General features: G+C 35.0%; 1 protein-coding gene across 2 annotated transcripts in view; it reads left to right on the top strand.

Annotated features, from left to right (window-relative positions):
- Positions 1-19,113, top strand: part of LOC150100328 (sorting nexin-25-like) — a 350,110-nt gene that overhangs the window by 217,270 nt on the left and 113,727 nt on the right. For both annotated transcript variants that reach the window (XR_016549234.1, XM_090402426.1), the window contains exons 14-15: positions 74-205; positions 8,109-8,261. Coding sequence is in view for 1 of the 2 variants with exons in the window: in XM_090402426.1 (XP_090258552.1) it covers positions 74-205; positions 8,109-8,261 (285 nt within the window). In the remaining variant the exon portion in view is untranslated. The remainder of the gene's footprint in view (positions 1-73; positions 206-8,108; positions 8,262-19,113) is intronic.

The raw sequence follows: 19,113 nt of genomic DNA, 5'->3' as shown, positions 1-19,113 counted from the left end.
ATTTAAAAAAATCAAAATATGATCCAAATCACCATATTTATGTATGTGTACATTTTTTTAAAATTTGTTTTAGATGATGCATGTATTGGAGAAAGAAATTGATGAAATGAGAACTGAACAGCATCTTCTTAAGGATCACATTGAGAAGACTGAATCGTGGATTAAATATCTTGGTCAGTGGCAGGCCACTATTCAGGAATTTGATGTAAGCATTTTTGTCGTTTTTAGTATTTTTTTAATTCATAAGTTTAAGAGTCATTTAAGCATCATGACAGTTATCTCTCTTATACTTGTGAATCAACAGTCCCACTGATAATTTAAATGTGAAATAAGTGTGAAATTGTAGACAGAGTTTCATTGCACTATGAAGATGAATTTTTTTTTTTTTTTTTTAATTTCTTTTTAACTTCTCATTAAAATTGCTTACATTTGTAACAGAAACAAAATCTGTCACAGTTATTTAAAGGATATTCCTTCTGAATTAGGTCTAGGTTTATTAACAGACTAATTAAATATTAATTTTATGATATAATGAGTGAAAATCAATTCTAAATTCTTGATTGATTGGTTAATCTCTAAACAGGACATTAATAAGATATATATCTTCAGAATATGTGATTTTCTTGTTTAATTACTATCCCCTTAATCCCAGGTTTTGATAACAATAACTGAAATATTTCAGCACAGTATAGAACTTTATCTGGAGGCACATCCATTCAGAGGTGCATGAGGATTTCATGGAAAGCATGACTGTGACCAAATTTAATATTCTGTTCGAAAATCTTACCTGAATTAATCTCATCTTTCCCTTACATACCAAGCTCAGTGACTTGTCACTGCCAAGAAACTTGACATGAATTAATAATTTATTTCTAGCTTGCTATATTAATTTGTAATAAATTTTACTTAGATAAGTGGATTAATAAATATCAGGAAGGAAATTGTTAATTTCTTTAAACTTTGTTTTGAGAATCATCAGTTTCCTGATATATATATCCTCAAAGGAGTGTACAGGATGCTATGACAGTACTACATGATTGAATTATGTTATTACTAATCTCCTATCAACAATTTTCCTCCAAATTCATGTATTACTTATCAGCATTCCAATATTGTCGTATCCAATATTTTGGCCTTCTAGTATACATCTGACTGAATCAGTCCACCTAGATCTTGGTCCTCAGTTGTATCTTTTTCCTGCCATCTTTAAATCAAACATTTGTTTTGTTAATCTTTCTTCTTCCGTGCTGTTTAGATGATCAAAACCACCGTAGATAACCTCTGCTCACACATTCCTGAATGCTAACAATGTTAAGTTCCTTCCTGATATCTTCCTTTTTAATATGATTTTGGCATTGATGCGATCTGTTTCATGCTAATTTTTTCTCAAAACTCTCATATCTATGGTCTCTAGTCTTTGATCAACGTCCTATTTCTAATCCAATTCTCACATCCAAAAGTTAAAATTGGCTTGAATACTGTCTTATATATAGATAGTTTAGTTTTTTCCTAATTTCTCTCTTATTCCATATAAATTTATTCAGTTGACTTCCTACCATACCAGCTTTGCTAATACTGTTGTCTGTTTCCATTTTTAATATGCCATCATTACTATGCATGCATAAAATCATCAATAAAATTGCTGATTTTCATGCCAAATTTGTTACAGCTGTTATTCAATTTAGAGAATCTTGGATACTTGCCCTGGATTTGTTTAGAAGTATAGCATCATCTGCATAAAGCAAAGAGCTAAGTTTGATATCGCCAATTCGAATATCAGGTTTATGGCTACGTTCTTTCATAATGCAATCTATATAGATGATGAATAAGAGCAGAGATGTGTACACCTGTGCACCCTTGTCATGCCTTTTCAAGATCTACACAACTTAAATGCAGAATCCTTGTCATATTCCCACAATTTCTCAATTATTTGCCTTAAAGAAGACTGCAGCTTGTTCTTCTCCAAGTTTCTTCTCCATCCTCTTCAAATTCCAGTAACCAGATCTCAGCACAGAAATCTAGATGTGGTCTGATCAAAGTTATCAAATCTAGATGTGATAACTGATCAAAGCTTTATACAATGCAACCAGCACACTTACCTCTCGTGATCAATGTTCTTCACAGATTTTGCAGTATATCCCTGGAACATTAAATCATTATCCATAATTACCCCAAGATCCCTTGCTTCCTCCACTTCTTCCAGTATAACTCCACCAAGTGAGTACAAAGCACTCATCTATGGATCCCAAATTTTAAAACCTTACATTTACTTTACTTGCATTAAGCTAGCATCCCCATGCCTTTGCCCACCTTTCCAGCTTCTTCAGATCCTCTTGAAGAGCTAAAATATCAGCACTAATAACCCTCCCAAGCTTCACATCATCTATAGATAACTGAACATCTCCCTGTACTCCTGTAACAATATCACTGACATAAAGAGTGAACAGCAATGGTCCCATGACTGAACCCTGTGGAACTCTACTTGTAACCTTCCTGCTCCCCTATATACAACTCTGATATCTATGAGAGAGCCAATCACCAATCCAATCTACTAACCTGATATCCAGATCCATATAATGCAACTTAAAAATCAACTTGTTATGTTGCACCCTGTCAAATACCTTGAAAAAATCCAAAAAAAAAGACACTGTATGCCTTACTTTCATCTACTGCTCTTTACTGTATTGTAAAAGGTAACCAGATTATTAAAACAAGAGTACCCTTTAATAAATCGATGCTGGCCTGCATAAATAATATTACCCTCATCTGTCCAATTCTATGTATGAGTTTTTACCAGTTTCTCCAAAATCTTAACTACAGAAGAAATACAAACAGGCCTAGTTTGATACCTCCATTCTGCCACCACCCTTATGCAATGGTACTAACTTACCCTCCTTCCACTCTCTAGGAACCTGCACCATTACAAGAATTTCATTAAACAGCCAAGTTAATGGCACAGTCAGTTCCATAGCACATTCTCTTAAAACACATTGTGAAATTCATCCAGTCCCCTAACTGCCTAACTGACATTTAGCATACTCAGTATTCGGAATGCATCCTCTTCATTCATTTCTAACACTTCACCACTTATTATCCTTCTAGGAATAAAGCCTGTAGTACCAGGATGGAACACTCTAATAAAATTATCATTAAATAGCTCAATTATTATTATTATTATGTGACACCTCCAGGGAGTCCAAAGACTCATCAAGGGAGAGTGTGCCAACATCATCGAACAATTGTCCCCTTCCAACTACTAATAGAGCTCAAACTTGCTTAACTTTTGCGTGAGCCATTAGTAGCAGAGGCTTTACCAATTGACCAACCTTTGCTGGCATGTCATCTGCTTTGGTCACCCGATTCCCATCTACATCCTGCATCCGTCCATTATCATTTTTTCTCCTGCTTGCCACATAGTGAAAAAACTTCTTGGGATTCTCCTTTGATTGCAGTACCAGTCTCCTGTCATATTCTAATTTTTCTCTCCTTACAATACTAGTCATTTTCTTAGCTTGAACCTTATATTCCTCATGCAACTGCTCTCCACCTCTCTCTATGCCTTCCGTAATCTCTTTTTCTCCAGCAATATTCACCCTTTTATTCTTTTTGTCATCCATTTGATTCCAAATTGCTTTATCTTCTTCACTTGAGGCATACGATCTGTCATTGCTATCAACAATTTTTTCTTTAATATCTCTCATGCACTAACAACCTTTCTTCCTTTAAATTCTTTTATCCATTTCACTGCTGCAAGCTAGTTTCTAAGTCTATGATTGTCATCTGTCTTATAATTCCACAAAAGCCTCCCTTCTGTTTTGATAACTTTCCATGCCTGTTTTGATAACTTTTCATCTTCCAAGTCAGGACCACATGGTTACTCTCACCAATGTGGGAGGGAGGGGGGAAGTATGCCATCTCAGTCACAGTCAGATCTTCTGATACTATGACCAAATCCAAAACTCTCAACCCTCATGTTTCCTCCACTACATGCTGCCTTAAGACAGTTGTCCCTCAAGAAATTCAAAATTTCATGTCCCTTATTACTGCATTCCACCTCTTCTGCCCAGTTTATATCACTATAATTGAAGTCCCACTGAAATTCTCCACCCTGAGATATCATGAGTAACACTCCACCATGTTTACCTTCTGTATCATGCCAAAATATGCTATACCCTTCAATTTCTATCCCTGTTAGAACATCCTCCTGAATTAATGAAGTTTCAGTGATACCGACAATCTTTGGAGACATTCCCTTTATTCCTAATGCTCTTAGCATTTGTATACAGAAAAACCGGTGTATTGCCAGCCTTCTTATAGGCATTATTACTCTCCTCATACTTCAGCTGGCTCTGTAATATAGTGTACACCCAGTTATTTCTCAAGCCACTATCCCCCACATGAGGCCATTCCTACAACATTCCATCTGTGCAATTCTAGTTTCCTCCTTGACACACTTGCCTAAAAAACAACAGTCTCTCCAAATGCCCGAGTCCTTCTGCATTCAAATGTAATCCATCTGTGGCATACAGCTTCCTTCTACCTCAAACATACTTCAGGCATTCACATATTCCAGACATCTTTTCCTGCTCATTCTTGCCATTACACTGTTCTTCTCCTCCACTCTGCATTATCATACTGGGGCAACATGCTCACTATCTTTCCTCAGACAGATTTCTGCTGCACTGTGTTTAACATCAACCTCAAATCTTGTGTTACATGATTCATGCTATCTCTCAGGTCATTCATCCTAACCATTACTGTCATCTCCTCCACACTTTCACCTCTCTTCACTGCATTGCCCCACACTCTGTCATTCCACCAAGCAAGCACTTCTCTGGCATTCTATTCTACACACTCGGAATCATCGAATCTCCATGCCTGACACTCTAAATAGATTCATTCATCCTTCTCTTACTGGCATCCCTGACTCTTATGGCTTGCAACCTTCCTCTGCTTTATCTCCCTCTCTATCCCATGCTTCTCTACTCTCTTATCTTTCTGCAATTTCCTCTCTCTCTCTCCACTGTCTCTCCTATTCTCTCACCCTCCTCTCCCCCTTGCTCTCTGATGCTGTTCTTCTTACACCTACTCTCGTTCCTCTCACACTAGCCAACCTTTGTATCCTCCAAAGATCTTCATTCACCCTTCTCAACTTAGTCTTCATTCCTTCCATCTCCTTTCTTAGCAGGTCTGTTCCTCCCTCCACACATTCTGCTTTCAGTTGCCATTCTCTCTCTCTCTCTCTCTCTCTCTCACACACACACACACACACACAACACACAATGATGGCCATCAGACAAACTATCTCTATCTCTAATCACTGGTTCTTAACCTTTTAGTAGTTGCAGCCCCCAAGTTTGTAGTAACATAATAATAATAATTAAACTCTTTTTTAAATAGTGGTTTTACCTGATTATGATAACAAAAAAAAAATCAGAAATCAACTTAAATGTATTTTAATGAGACCTCAGTTGTTGATCACTCTCTACTAATTTGTCTAGTCTTGCTTCAGTTGTGTTACTCAATGCTGTTCGCATGCAGGAGTCTATTTGGAGTCGATTCCATTCTTTCGTTTTAATATTTACCATTGTGGAAAATCCCTTTTCACACAAATATGTAGAAACAAACGGCAACAAATTTTGAATGTCAATGGTAAACAGGTGTGGATATTCCCTCTGGATATTTAATAGTCTTGTCAACAAGAATTCCCTCCAGATATATATATCTAAAATTGGACCAAACATTTCTTCTTGAAAACAGAGATCAGACTTAAATCCTTTGTCAATTCCAGTAGTGTGTCATCATCCATTGGTAATAAATTTATAATTTTGCAGTATGGATTGACTCGCAGTGTTGCCAGCAGCAAAAGAATTAAACTGCATAATTCAGATTACTAATACAAAACAATACAAGTTTGAAACAAAGTAAAATAAAGAACAAAAAATAATTATTTTAAGAGGTTTCAACATTTTAAACACTAGAAATGTTCTATAAATTTTCCCCGGCTCCCAGATAAGAATCACTGCTCTAAACTATCCAAGTCTAAATCTATCTTTTGACAAGATAGATAAATATAAACACTTTAATATACTAAAAAAATGACAGGTATAAATTTATTAGAATACTACAGCCTATATGAGAAAAATGATAATAAGCATAAAAAGAGATAAGATCAAAACCAAAACCTCTGAAGTAACAAAAGGACTTAGACAAGGATATCCCCCTGTCCCCAGTATTATTTGGAATATATATAAATGAAATAATCAAAGAATGGAGGTTAATTAACAAAAAGGAATCCAAATAAAAAAATAATTTCATCTTAGATTCCTTACTTTTGTAGATGACTAAGTCAGAAATTGAGGACAATCTACAAAAAATTGTATATAAATAATAATAAAACAATATAATACTAATTATCATGATTATGATTCAGGACCTCCACAGAGTTACAAAACTCATTGTGGAAGGCTCATTCCAGAAAACACACTGTATCATATCACTCCTTGAATTCATTCAAGGAGCCTATGTAGCTCGGTGGATGTGGCGTTTGCACCACCGCACGAAGGAAGACTTTGTTTCGAGTCTAGTCGGCGACTAGAGGAAATTTTTCTAAGCCTTTTTTCGACCGGTTCCCGAGTTAGTCGATCTCTGGCACGGGCAAGCAGGTTTTTCCTCCCGGAAACTCGGGTTTTTCGTCCTGTAAACTCAAGAAAATCGACCGTAGAACCCACATTATTTCAGACATTAAATATATTGTGTTAGGGTTAGGGACCACGAGATGGCGGCACATTTGAGCCATCTCTCTTCACTGCGTACCGCTTAATTAGTGATAGCTTTGGGCCATCTGTCTCTGATTGGGTACCAGTGGAGATTGAACTGCCCACTCAGTCTCCAAAAGTTAGATAGGGCTAAATGGCCTCGCCTACTCCCGTATACGGGAATAAAAAGGCGTTAGCTGATTTTTTTTTTTTTTTAAAGAATTCATTCAATGAATATGCTCTCACCACCCTATTAGGCAATGCATTCCATAGTATAATGCATCAGTCTCTCAAGAAAAACTAAAACAATGGCATTCCAAGAAAAAATGACCACATGAACTAAAATAGCAGTAGACTATACAATAATTGAATAAGTCAATAATTTTCTGAGCTATAAATTAGGTTACAGTGAAGATTTAGACATTTCTTACAAAATTAACAAAATAATAAACAAAACATTAAGGCCAGCAAATACTCACAAAAAAAAAAAGCACACTAAGAATGTATAATATGTTATCAAAACTAGCATATTATATGGTAGTGAAGCATGGACAATAAAAGAAGGAGATCAGTAAAGATTTCCTTCTCTTATTGTCTGCAGCAGAAGTGAAATGCATGAGAAAAGTTATACAAGAGTAGATAAAAAAAAAAAGAGAAATACTGAAAGAACTAAACCAATCACCAATAATGGGAAAAAATAGAAAAATACAGATGACAGGATGAAAAAAACATGGCAAACGAATGAAATGCTGGATCAAGACTGAAACAGGCCATCTGGCCTAGATTCATGAAAGGAAGATGATGAGGAAGAATTTCATCAGCCAGTGTCAGTCTACTACCCTACTTTCTAGAAGCCTGAAGTGGCTGGAAAAACTTCCATATTTTGGTTTCTGGAGCAAACTTTTTGGACTATGTAAAAATAAATTAAATATATATATAAAATTATTAAAAAAAAAAGTAGAAAAAAATCCTTAGCTTCCCCATGGTACAAATGTACTATAGGTTCACAAAAACCTTTTTGTGGGTGGGAGCTACATAAAATAATCTTGAAGTACTTAATTGAAAATGTTCTCTAAAACAAGAAACCAAATTTTAGATAATAGTAGTACTGTTTGGTGTTGTAATGTTGCATACTCCCATCTTCAGTCTGATCTGCTTTCAAAATGATTTCAGTTAAATGGTAAACTAAGAAAATTCCTTATTTTAGGTATTTTTTAATTAACTGAAGTTTTTTATAGTTTTGTTATTTATCAGTATTGTCATATTTTTAAAAGATATTAATTTGATATTCCTCTGCCATGTTTAAAGTTTACTTATCAAGTTTTTAAATGGATTGTTTGTGTTTGCTAGATAGCCAAGGAAAATGATAAACAGGTTCCTTACTTCAATGTACTGGTTCATCTATGTAATCTTCATGAACCACCAAGCTCTTCGGAAAGTGTTGGCTGGGTTGTGTGCAGAAATATTGCTGCTTTCCATCATTTGCATCAAAAATTAGTTCCTGTAAGTTATTTTAAATCATCTAATCTTTCCTAAATTTATTTTGTTTAAATATATACATTTTTTTTTTAATAAGTTAAGAAATTATTGACCTTTTATAGTTATCTTACATTATCTACTGAGGTGATGCTTTTTAGTATTGTCTGTTAATATTTAATTGCCATTCTGCAAGTGAAAATTCTATGCTAATAAAGTTTTTTAGATGAGTTTTCCTCCAGTGTTATAATTCTCTTTCATTAAACATAATATTGTGCACATTTTGTAAATGCATTTAATAGGATGCGATATGACACTTGTTTGTAGATTGATTGAGTTGGAAAGTGATGATTAGGTAGTAAGAATAATATATTGGTTGGCTGACCAGAAGATAGTTAATGAATGTAGACAGTGTATTGCTACAACAATTAGTTTTAAATTCATCTGATATAAATGATCCTACTTTACAACATGCAAAATATCCAGTTGTTATCTGAAACAGTATGACCTTATCCATTGTTTTTATTTATTGGTTTTATGGTTATCATAATGAACAAGACAAAGCATGTCTACAAATTGTTAATAATAATAGATCAGCCTGTGTAGTTCAGTGGAAGTGACTGTACATCCCCAGTGCTGGATCGCCAGAAGACCTAAGTTCAATACTATTGCAAACTAGGGGAACTTTTTGTAAGCCTTTCTTTGAGAGGTTTCCAAGTCAGTCAATGTTTGGCATGAGTAAATGTTTTTCTCCTGGAAACTCTGTTTTTTTTTTTTTTAATATATATATATATATATATATATAAATTCAAGAAAATCAACCATAGAACTTACACCATTTTAGACAATAACATATTACGTTAGGGAACAAAAGATGATGACACTGGTCTTCTGTCTCTTCAGTGAATGCCACTTAAAATTAGTGTTAGTCTTGGGCCGGCTATCTCTGATTGGGTACTAGTGGAGATTGAACTATCCCCTCAGTCTCCAAAAGTTAGGTAAGGCTAAAGCAGCCTTGCCTATTCCATATTAAGGGAATAAAAGGCATTAGTGGATTTCAGATATATATATATATATATATATATATATATATATATATATATATATATATATGTTAAGAATACCAAGCAATTTTTAAGCCTGGTTTTTACTCCATTTCCCAAGTAAGCAAACAGACAAATAAGTCAAGTTTGCGCCTGCAAGTGATGCAAGTCTAGCTGATCCTACAGGTAGTGCAAGACCAGGACAACTCGTGGTAAAGGTGGCATAAGCTCCGATCACTAATCTTTATATTTACCCTTAATGCCAAAACACATCTCCAAGAAAGAGATGTATGATGTTTTGTATTAAAGGCAAGAGGCCACTACCCAGACCGGTTTCGACCTTTATTGAGGTCTCATCAGTGGGAGCTAGGCTAGAAATAGAAGTAGTGGCCTCTTGCCTTTAATACAAAACATCATACATCTCTTTCTTGGAGATGTGTTTTGGCATTAAGGGTAAATATAAAGATTAGTGATCGGAGCTTATGCCACCTTTACCACGAGTTGCCCTGGTCTTGCACTACCTGTAGGATCAGCTAGACTTGCATCACTTGCAGGCGCAAACTTGACTTATTTGTCTGTTTGCTTACTTGGGAAATGGAGTAAAAACCAGGCTTAAAAATTGCTTGGTATTCTTAACATTTATTATACCCAAGGTAAAATACTTTCTACATATATATATATATATATATATATATATATATATATATATATATATATTAGGATAACCAAGCAATTTTATATGCTTGGTTATTTTAGCTCCTAATCCCAAGTGTGCATATATATATATATATATATATATATGGTGAATTATAATAATGTTTGAAAATTATTGTAATATAATATTGAAAGTTATCTGAATTCATGGTGATCCTAATATTTAATACAATACATGCATTTAACAAAATAAAAAAGCAAAGCTGTTTTGACCAATTATCTCTTTTAGCCTACTTATAAATGAGATTTAATTAAGGCAAGATTATTAATTTGACCTACCAGTGTGCATTTTTTCAAGATATGCCATTTTTACCATCAAAATGCGCATAGGTATGTAAAATTAATAATCCTTCCTTAAATAAATAAAGCTCATTTAATTAGATTTCTTTTCACCTAGTTGTGATAGATCGGCTGCTCTGTTTCTTTTTTTAGTTTGATGTAATATAATGTTTTGTAAATATTCACACAGCCAATTCTTTTCTATATTTATCATGAAGAAAACATATAAACATTCTTACTGGTAAATATTGTTAACTTTTATTCACTCAGTCTTTTAATTTCCTCCTCCCCAATAATTTTAACCCTTAGCTATTTGATATATATGTTATAATGACATTTTTCTCTTTGTAAATAATTATGTTAACGTTGAAAAAATTCCTTTCAGAAGAAATTCCCTTTCAATTTTAAAATGAAGTGCGAGTGAATGATATCACTCAAACAAACCTGAGTTCGATTGTCATAATGATGTGAGGATTCTTTCTATGGGTTTTTTTTTTTGCTTGAGTGTTAGTTAGATGATCTCATATGGTGGTGACGGTAGGTTTTTCTAATGGAAACTCGAATTTTTCATCCTAAAAATGGGAAGATCAACCAAAGAATACATGCATTTAACATAATAATATACTCTTAAGGTGGATTGTTTAGTGTAGAGTGATGGCCTTTTGTGATAAGTCCCGATAATCTATGGAAGTGCTGTATGAAGTTTTTTTTTTTACTTGGTTAGAAATTAAATGAAACTTGCCAAGAAATTATTATATCATCATCATTAAATTCCTGCCATGTATCCTCAAGGGATGTACAGGAATTATTATATTCTTGTTACTAGAAATTATTATAATCTTGTTTAATTCTTTCTCCAAGTTTAAGCAATTTTCACACAAAGTTTCTTCATGACTAAATTATTTACATGTAGGAGCTGATTCATCATCATCTTTGTCATCCACCCAAGGCAGGTTGAGGTTGTTATGAACACTAACTTTCCAGTCCATCTATTGGAAGCCAAGTTATTTAAACTTCTGTAAGAGTTCCTATAAGATGTATAAGTTTCTTTAAGACTTCTGTATGATTCTTCCAGAGGCTGATTACTTCACATCAGTTGACTTAGTATCCCATAATGCAAAGGACACTTCCTTTTGGACTTACATAATGTTATGCATTATGGGAAGAGCCACTACCCAGAGTATCCTCTTTGAGAGTGTCCTCAAAAGGACACTCTCACATAGCTCAAAAATCTCAGTAGAGTCTCAGCAACTCCTAAAATACTCAACATGTGTGGGAAATGTAAGCAGCAAAAAGTTTTTCTAACATTTTTGCTGCATATATTTTCTCCTCGTGATGATCATCATGAGGAGAAATGTATCTTACAATAACAGATTATTGATCAATGTGACATATTGTATGTATTGGTTATGTGACATATGCATTGGTGGATAAGAATTTAAAGTTAAGGTCACATAGCAAAAGTTGCAAATATAACTCAGAGAATAATTTCTATGTTGAAGCAAACCTTCGCATGTAAGGATAAGGAAGTAATTTTGCCTCTTTATAAAGCTTTGATAAGACTACACTTGGATTACTGTGCTCAGATTTGGTAAATCTCCTGGGTTCCAAGGGGATAAAGAAGCTGTGGAAAGGGTGCAAGAAGAGTTACAAAGATTATATCCAGATTATGGGATTTAGATTATGAGGACAGATTGCGAGTATGTGGATTACAGACTCTGGTTAATAGGAGAAAGAGGGGTGATATGATAGAGGTCTATAAACTTTTGAATGGGTGTTATAGCATTTCAAATGATGAAATTTTTCATTATATAGAAGGTGGGGAGAGAACATGCGAACATCCATGGAAGTTAAGGTTGTTCTCAGTCAAAAAAGGGGTAAGAGCTAGGTTTTTCTATCAGAGAGCAGTGAGTGAGTGGAATAATTTGCCCTTAGGGGTAGTGAGTGCATCTAGTGTAAATGAATTTAAGGAAAGGTATGATAGCTGGGTTGGGTAACTTACAGCCTCCCTCAATGAGTCCTTGACTCCCTGGAGGTCTCAGATAATAATAATAATAATAATAATAATATTAGGAACAATAACAGGAATAATAACAGAATCAACAGGCAAACTAAAATAACCAGCTTCTTTTAAATTTTCAAAAATATATTTTTTACTTTTTTAGCCATTAAATCAATAATTTCATCACATGTTGTTTTTAGATAAATATGGTGACTAATACAAACCCAGAATTCCCATAACTAATAATCAACAAGAAAAGAGTCAAGTTGAACAATTAGTTATAATAATTCAAGAAAATTTACATTTATTATTATTATGATGATTCAGGAACTCCATGGAGTCACAAGACTCATCATGGGAAGCCCACCCTAGAAAACAGAATCTATCATATCAAAAATCACGCAAAACTCATATCACTTCTTGAACTTATTCACCATTTGTGCTCTCACCACACTACCAGGCAATGCATTCCATGGTTCAACCACCATCCATGCAAAGAAACACTCCTCACCCTCTCGTTCAGGACTTTCGCAACTTCCAGAGGTTCCCCCCCCCCTTTATCCTAGCTCCTTCTTGTTCCACGAAATGAAAGAACAATAGAATGACATCTCTTTTATCTCTGCTGGTCAGAGATAAAAGAATTGCAGCAGTCTTCTGGGTTACCTTCACCACCTTTACAATATGACTGTTGAATTTCAAATTTCTATCTATTATCACCCCCAGATCTCTTGCCTCCTCCACTTCCTCCAACAGAGTATGCAGCCTCGCATCGATGTATACCAAACTTCAAGACTTTACATTTAGCTGACTTAAAATGATGCCCATTCATTTGCCTATCTTTCATTTTATTCAATGCCTCTTGAAGGGCTACCATATCTGCACTATTACTAATAACCCTTGCCAGCTTCACATCATCTGCAAACAACTGCAATCCATTGGCAATGTCATTGACATAAAAGTTAAACAATGCAGGTACCAGTACTGAGCCCTTTGTGACTCCACTTGTAACCCTCTGCTTACTTGATATTGTTCCATCATACCAGGCAACAATCCAAAATCCATTTTACTAACCTGACATCTAAATCCATGTGCTGCAACTTAAATACCAGCTTATCATGTGGTGCCTTGTCAAATGGCTTCGTAAAATCCAGAAAAATGGTAGAATATGCCTTTCCCTCATCAACCGCTCTTGTAACTTTATTATAAAAGGCAATCAGATTATTAAAACACGAATGCCCCTTAACAAATCCATGCTGACTCTCACAGATAACATTTCCCTCATCTGCCCAATGCTGTAAGTGATGATCATTCACTAATTTCTTCAAAATGTTAACAACTACTGATGAAATACAAACTGGTTTATAGTTTGACACTTCTACTGCCACCCTTATAACAATAGCACGATCTTACCCACCTTCTACTCTTTGGGTATCTTTCCCATCGTCAGACGCTCATTAAAAAGCAGTCAACAGAGTTTCAGTTCTTTAGCACATTCTCTCAAAATGCATGACAAAATCTCATCCAATTCCATTACTTTATTGGCATCCAGAGTATTCAGTACTTGACACATACTCTCTTCTAAACCTTGGACCAGTCCCACCTCTCTCTCTCTCTAGTATTAAAATCTACTATCTCTACGATGAAATACCCCAATAAAGTGTTCATTGAACAACTCCACTATGTCCTTTGCATCAGTTACTCTATTCCCATTTTTATCCAGCAGTCATTTCTCCTCCTCCTCGTCACATAATGAAAGAATTTCTTAGGATTTTTTTTTTAATCTGAGGGCCTGTTTCTTCTCATATTCCAGTTTTGTCTTCCTCACCATGCTAGTCACTCCCTAGCACATCTACTCCACCCATTTCCTTATATCTCTTCCATAACCTCTTTTCTTACCTGCAGTTTCAGTTTAATATTGTATGTCATCTACTTTACAAATTATTGTAAAGTAGATTGTTTGTTTTAATATTGTTAGTCATCTAATTTACAAATTGGGTTCGTTTTCACTTGTGGTATACAACTTGCATTGTTGCTAATAAATATTCCTTCACCAGTTTCCAAGCATTGATGATATATAGCCCTTCCAATTCCTCCATCCCTGGGACCTGCTCTAAGCTAATTTCTAAGGTTATTATAATTACCTGCCTTATAATTCTATATACATTCCTTTCTGTTTAATACTCCTGCACGTCTCCTCTTCTTCCAAGTGCTAGGGACAAAGATGCCATCTCAATTATAATCAGCTCTTTTGATGCTATGACCAGATCTAAAACTCTTGAACTGCATTTTCCTTCTACCACAGTTTCCTCTTCCCAATTACTGCTGTAGTTAAAATCTCCCATAACAGTCATTCTTCTTGCAATTTCCCAGCTCAACTGCGTAAACATCTCCTGCTATTCACCCTCTATGCTCCCTTGCTTGTAGCAACACCCCATTAAATATCCTGTCCTGCCCACTTCTACTTCGCACCATATGCTTTCAAAACCATTAGTACCATTGCCCTCCAAATCCTTCACTCTGAGAGGACACATCACTTATAAGCAGTACTCCACTACCATGTTTTCCTTTCCTATACTGTTGAAAAATGCTATACTGTGCTACTTGTATACCTGTCAGTATATCATCTTCCATCAACCATGTTTCAGAGATCCCAATAATCTTTGGACAGGTTAATGCTATCAGCATCACCAGTTCATCTCCTTTATTTCAGATACTCCTGGCATTAGTATAAAGAATCAAGGCATTGTCACTGTTTCTATACCTATCATCTCCTCCAGACTCTACTGGATTTAGCATTACACAGTGTATCCTCCCCCTTCTCCTAAGTAACTATTCTCACATGAGGCCACCTCCTGCTACCTTGATAATTCTAATTTCCATGCATCAATACACTGACTCTTTCGGAGAGCAATATTCTCTCCAGATGCCTTGTTCAAATGCAAACGTCTCTTGCATACGGTACCTTTCTGTTCTCAAATGTCCTGCAAGCATCCACATAATCCAAGCCTCTCTTTTAATACATTTTGGCTATCATACTATTCATATTGATGCTCTTCTCTGCAGTTTTACATTATCATACCTGGGCAACACACTCGCTATTTTCCCTCTCTCTGTCTTCTTCCATACAACCTCAATCATGAACCTCGCATCTCTCGCCACCCAATTCACACTGCCTCAGGTCATTCGTGCCACCACCAATGATCTCTTCCACTGTTGAATTTTTTTTTCACTTGGTTATATTATAAAGATGCCAAGAAATTATATTCTTGGTTTCATCCTTTATCCAAGTATAAGCAAACAAAGTTTGTACATTGAATAACTTCACGACTGGGCTACTTGTATACAGAGACTAATGACTTCACATCAATTGCCTTAGTATCCCATAATGCAATGCGCATATCTTTACAGACATCTGTAGCTACCACCACCACCACCAAGACTGGTTTTGACCTTTATTGAGGTCTCATTGGTGGGAGCCAGAACCAGAAGTGATACCAAGGTTAAAGTAATGCAGAAGTCATATTTTCATATACAAGTAGTCAAAAGGTGTCACACATTATTATGAGACCTCAGTAAAGGTCGAAACTTGTCTGGGTGATAGCTCTTCCCATAATGTATAGCATTATACATCTCCATAACAATATGTGCATTATATTATGGGATACTAAGGCAATTGATATGAAGTCATTAGCCTCTGTATACAAGTAGCCCAGTCATGAAGTTACTTCATGTGCAAACTTGTTTGCTTACACTTGGATAAAGGATAAAACCAAGAATATAATTTCTTGGCATATTTAATTTATAGTATAACCAAGTGAAAAAACTTTCAGCATCTCTGTCTCTAATCCAGAGTATTTTAGTAATAATGTGTGGCACATTTTGACTACTTGTATATGGAAATATGACTTCTGCATTTCTTCAACCTCGACATCATTTCTGGGTCTGGCTCCTACGGATGAGACCTCCATAAAGTTTGAATCCAGTCTAGGGTAGTAGCTCTTTCTCATAATGCACAGTATTATGCATGTCTATAAGGATATGTGCATTGCCTTAAGAGATACTAAGCAAATGATGTGAAGTCATTAGCTTCTGTATACCAGCAGCCCAGTCGTGAAGTTACTTCATGTGCAAACTTTGTTTGCTTATACTTGGATAAAGGATTAAACCAATAATATAATTTCTTGGCATTTTTAATTTATATCGCTTCTACTCTTTTACCTCACTTAATTGCCATAGTCACACTGTCTAGTGTGCCTCCAGGCAGACACTACTCTGGCCTTCTATCTTGCACACCACAGATCATTGTTTCCATACATCACACCTCTTACCACTTTGTTTCTTCCTTGCTCACCTGCATCCCTCACACTTTCTCTCTCTCCTCTGACACTTTTTCTCCCACTTACCTGTCATCTTTTCTGGTTCCTGCACTGTCTTGTTCCCTCTCTTTCATTGGTTCTCCTATTCTCTCCCCTTCTATCATTCCTACTCTGATTCACTTTGTATTCATTGTTTTCAGTCTCCTAATGTCTTCTTCACACTTATCAACTTATTCCTGATACATTCTACTTCTTTCAGTACATCAATCTCTCTCTCTCCCCCCCCCCCAAGCTACCTACTCTCACTCAACATTCATCCTCCCAGTCATTACCATGTTCCAAAACTACACCATCATATAAACCTACTACTCCCTGGTTTTATGGTCTCATTTACATGCCACTCATTTTCCTCACACTCGATCATGCTATACATCTCTCTCAGTCAATATTCACCTGTTTCTGATGTAACATTGCCAAGGTCCATTGTCCTAATTTCTAAATCACAAATTTCTTGCCTTTTTTGCATTTTATGCAGACATGGACTCTTTGTTTCTCACCTGCCACATTTCTAACTGCTAGGATGCAAACATGCCAGAAGCACCACATATTACAAAATCCTGTAGTATGCTGTGTAAAATGTAGTACTTAAATGGCAAAGGACTTGGTGATAAGCCATTGGCAAACTGAACTGCAGCTGCCATCATTACTCAAACACTGCACAAAGAATACTAACAAACTATACTAGAATATTACATTTCATACAAATTCCCCAACTGTGAACTACCCACAGACTATACTTTCTGTATAAATTAGATTCCAAATAATTTTCAAGTAAAACTCTAATAAATTATAACAAAAACCTATCTTTTTTTCTGCTGATACCTTGTAATACATCTGACTATAACATCTCCTTCTGGCAAACCAGAGGTGAATTTAAAGGTGAATTAAATTTTTGTCATCACCTTGAAATATTAATCTTCATTCTACCAAAGTATGTGACTGCAACAATACATTGAAGCACCTGTCTTCAGTATTCTTAAGTTGTAAAGTGGATCCACCTTATTCTCATATGGTTTAATTAAAACAGGGTTTCGCCAATATCCTTAAAGCCATCATTGGCATAAGTGCAACCTTTATTTGAAAAATGCTTGCATACAAAAAAAATAAACATATTCATTTGATGGAGAATATACTAATCACTCTCAATTGTACTTTTTATCATTAATTTTTGTGGAGTGAGAGAGTCCTTGGGGAAATACCATACTTGATTTTTATATTTCTGTTTTGATTTTTTAAATGAACCTTTCCAGTGTTGACAGTTAACATGTACTTTTTGAACTCTAAACAAGATATCATCTTTAGTTAAAGTGCTCCATAGATCCACATCATTGTATTTTGTATAAATATTTTGTTGATGCTTTTCTGTATAGCAGTGTGAAATAGTGGAATTCGATATAGTTACCTTAGGAATATCTATAGGAATAGTTTCTGCTTTATAGTGTGCTGTATCAGTAGATGTAATTGCACTAGAAATATCTGTAGGAATGTTTGGTACATCAAGCTTAAAATATGTTTCATCTTTGAGTGAATCAACTAAATAATCCTCTAATAATTTTTTTTTTCTCTAATCACTCTTTTTCTTCTTATAACCACTTTCAAAACCACTCTTCATTTTTAATCCTAAGCAAACATTTATTTCTGATAAGTAAAAACAAATATTTTGAAATTTTAGTAAATGAAAGCTATTCACTGTTACTTTCATTATGGTATTGCCAAGGTCATTATGCAAGTTAATTATTTATTCAAATTATTAAATTGTTTACTTTAATGTTTAATACCTACTTCAATAATGAAGTAGGTATTAAACTTAAAGTAAACAAGAAGAGTTTCATGTTCACTTTAACAAGATCACACACTTATATTAACATAAAGCATGGAAAGCAAACTAATTCACTTGCAGTTAAAAAACAAAAAAAAGAAGAAGCAGGAAGAAACAATCAAATGCCAAACACAGAAGCAGATCAGAAATAAAACTGTGGCCTATTTCAGTTTTGATAAGCAATGACTATTAGGAAAAGGTGAAGGCTGGTCATCAATCAAAGATGCAACAAATACTTGTTGCATATTTCATCGATGCGGAATCTAGTGTAAACCACAAAACTTGCAGTAAACAAAAAAAAATTAGCTACCTGATTATGCTCCACTGCTCCTCACTCCCCTGCTCATACTTTTCTTATACAATTTCCAGTGATGGCCTCTTGTCTTCTCCTTGTCTCTCCTCATTCTTTGAGAAACCACATCCACAATAATCTGGTCATAACCTATTATCAACTTATTATATCTTGATCATATTTTCTCCTCCTCCTATCCACTAGTTTACATTTCCTCAATCTTTCTTTGCACTCAACATATCAGAGACCAGAAACAACCTTAGTCAATTGTCTCTGGACTCTTCCCAGTATCTCTTCATCCTTTTCAAAACTATGTAACCAAATCTGTGCAATAATCCATATACTGATCAAAGC

Source organism: Typopeltis vanoorti, chromosome 13 (assembly GCF_054136105.1).
Source record: "Typopeltis vanoorti isolate ZY-2024b chromosome 13, IOZ_Tvanoo_1.0, whole genome shotgun sequence".
Taxonomy (NCBI): domain Eukaryota; kingdom Metazoa; phylum Arthropoda; class Arachnida; order Uropygi; family Thelyphonidae; genus Typopeltis; species Typopeltis vanoorti.
This window is presented reverse-complemented; position numbering and strand designations above follow the sequence as displayed.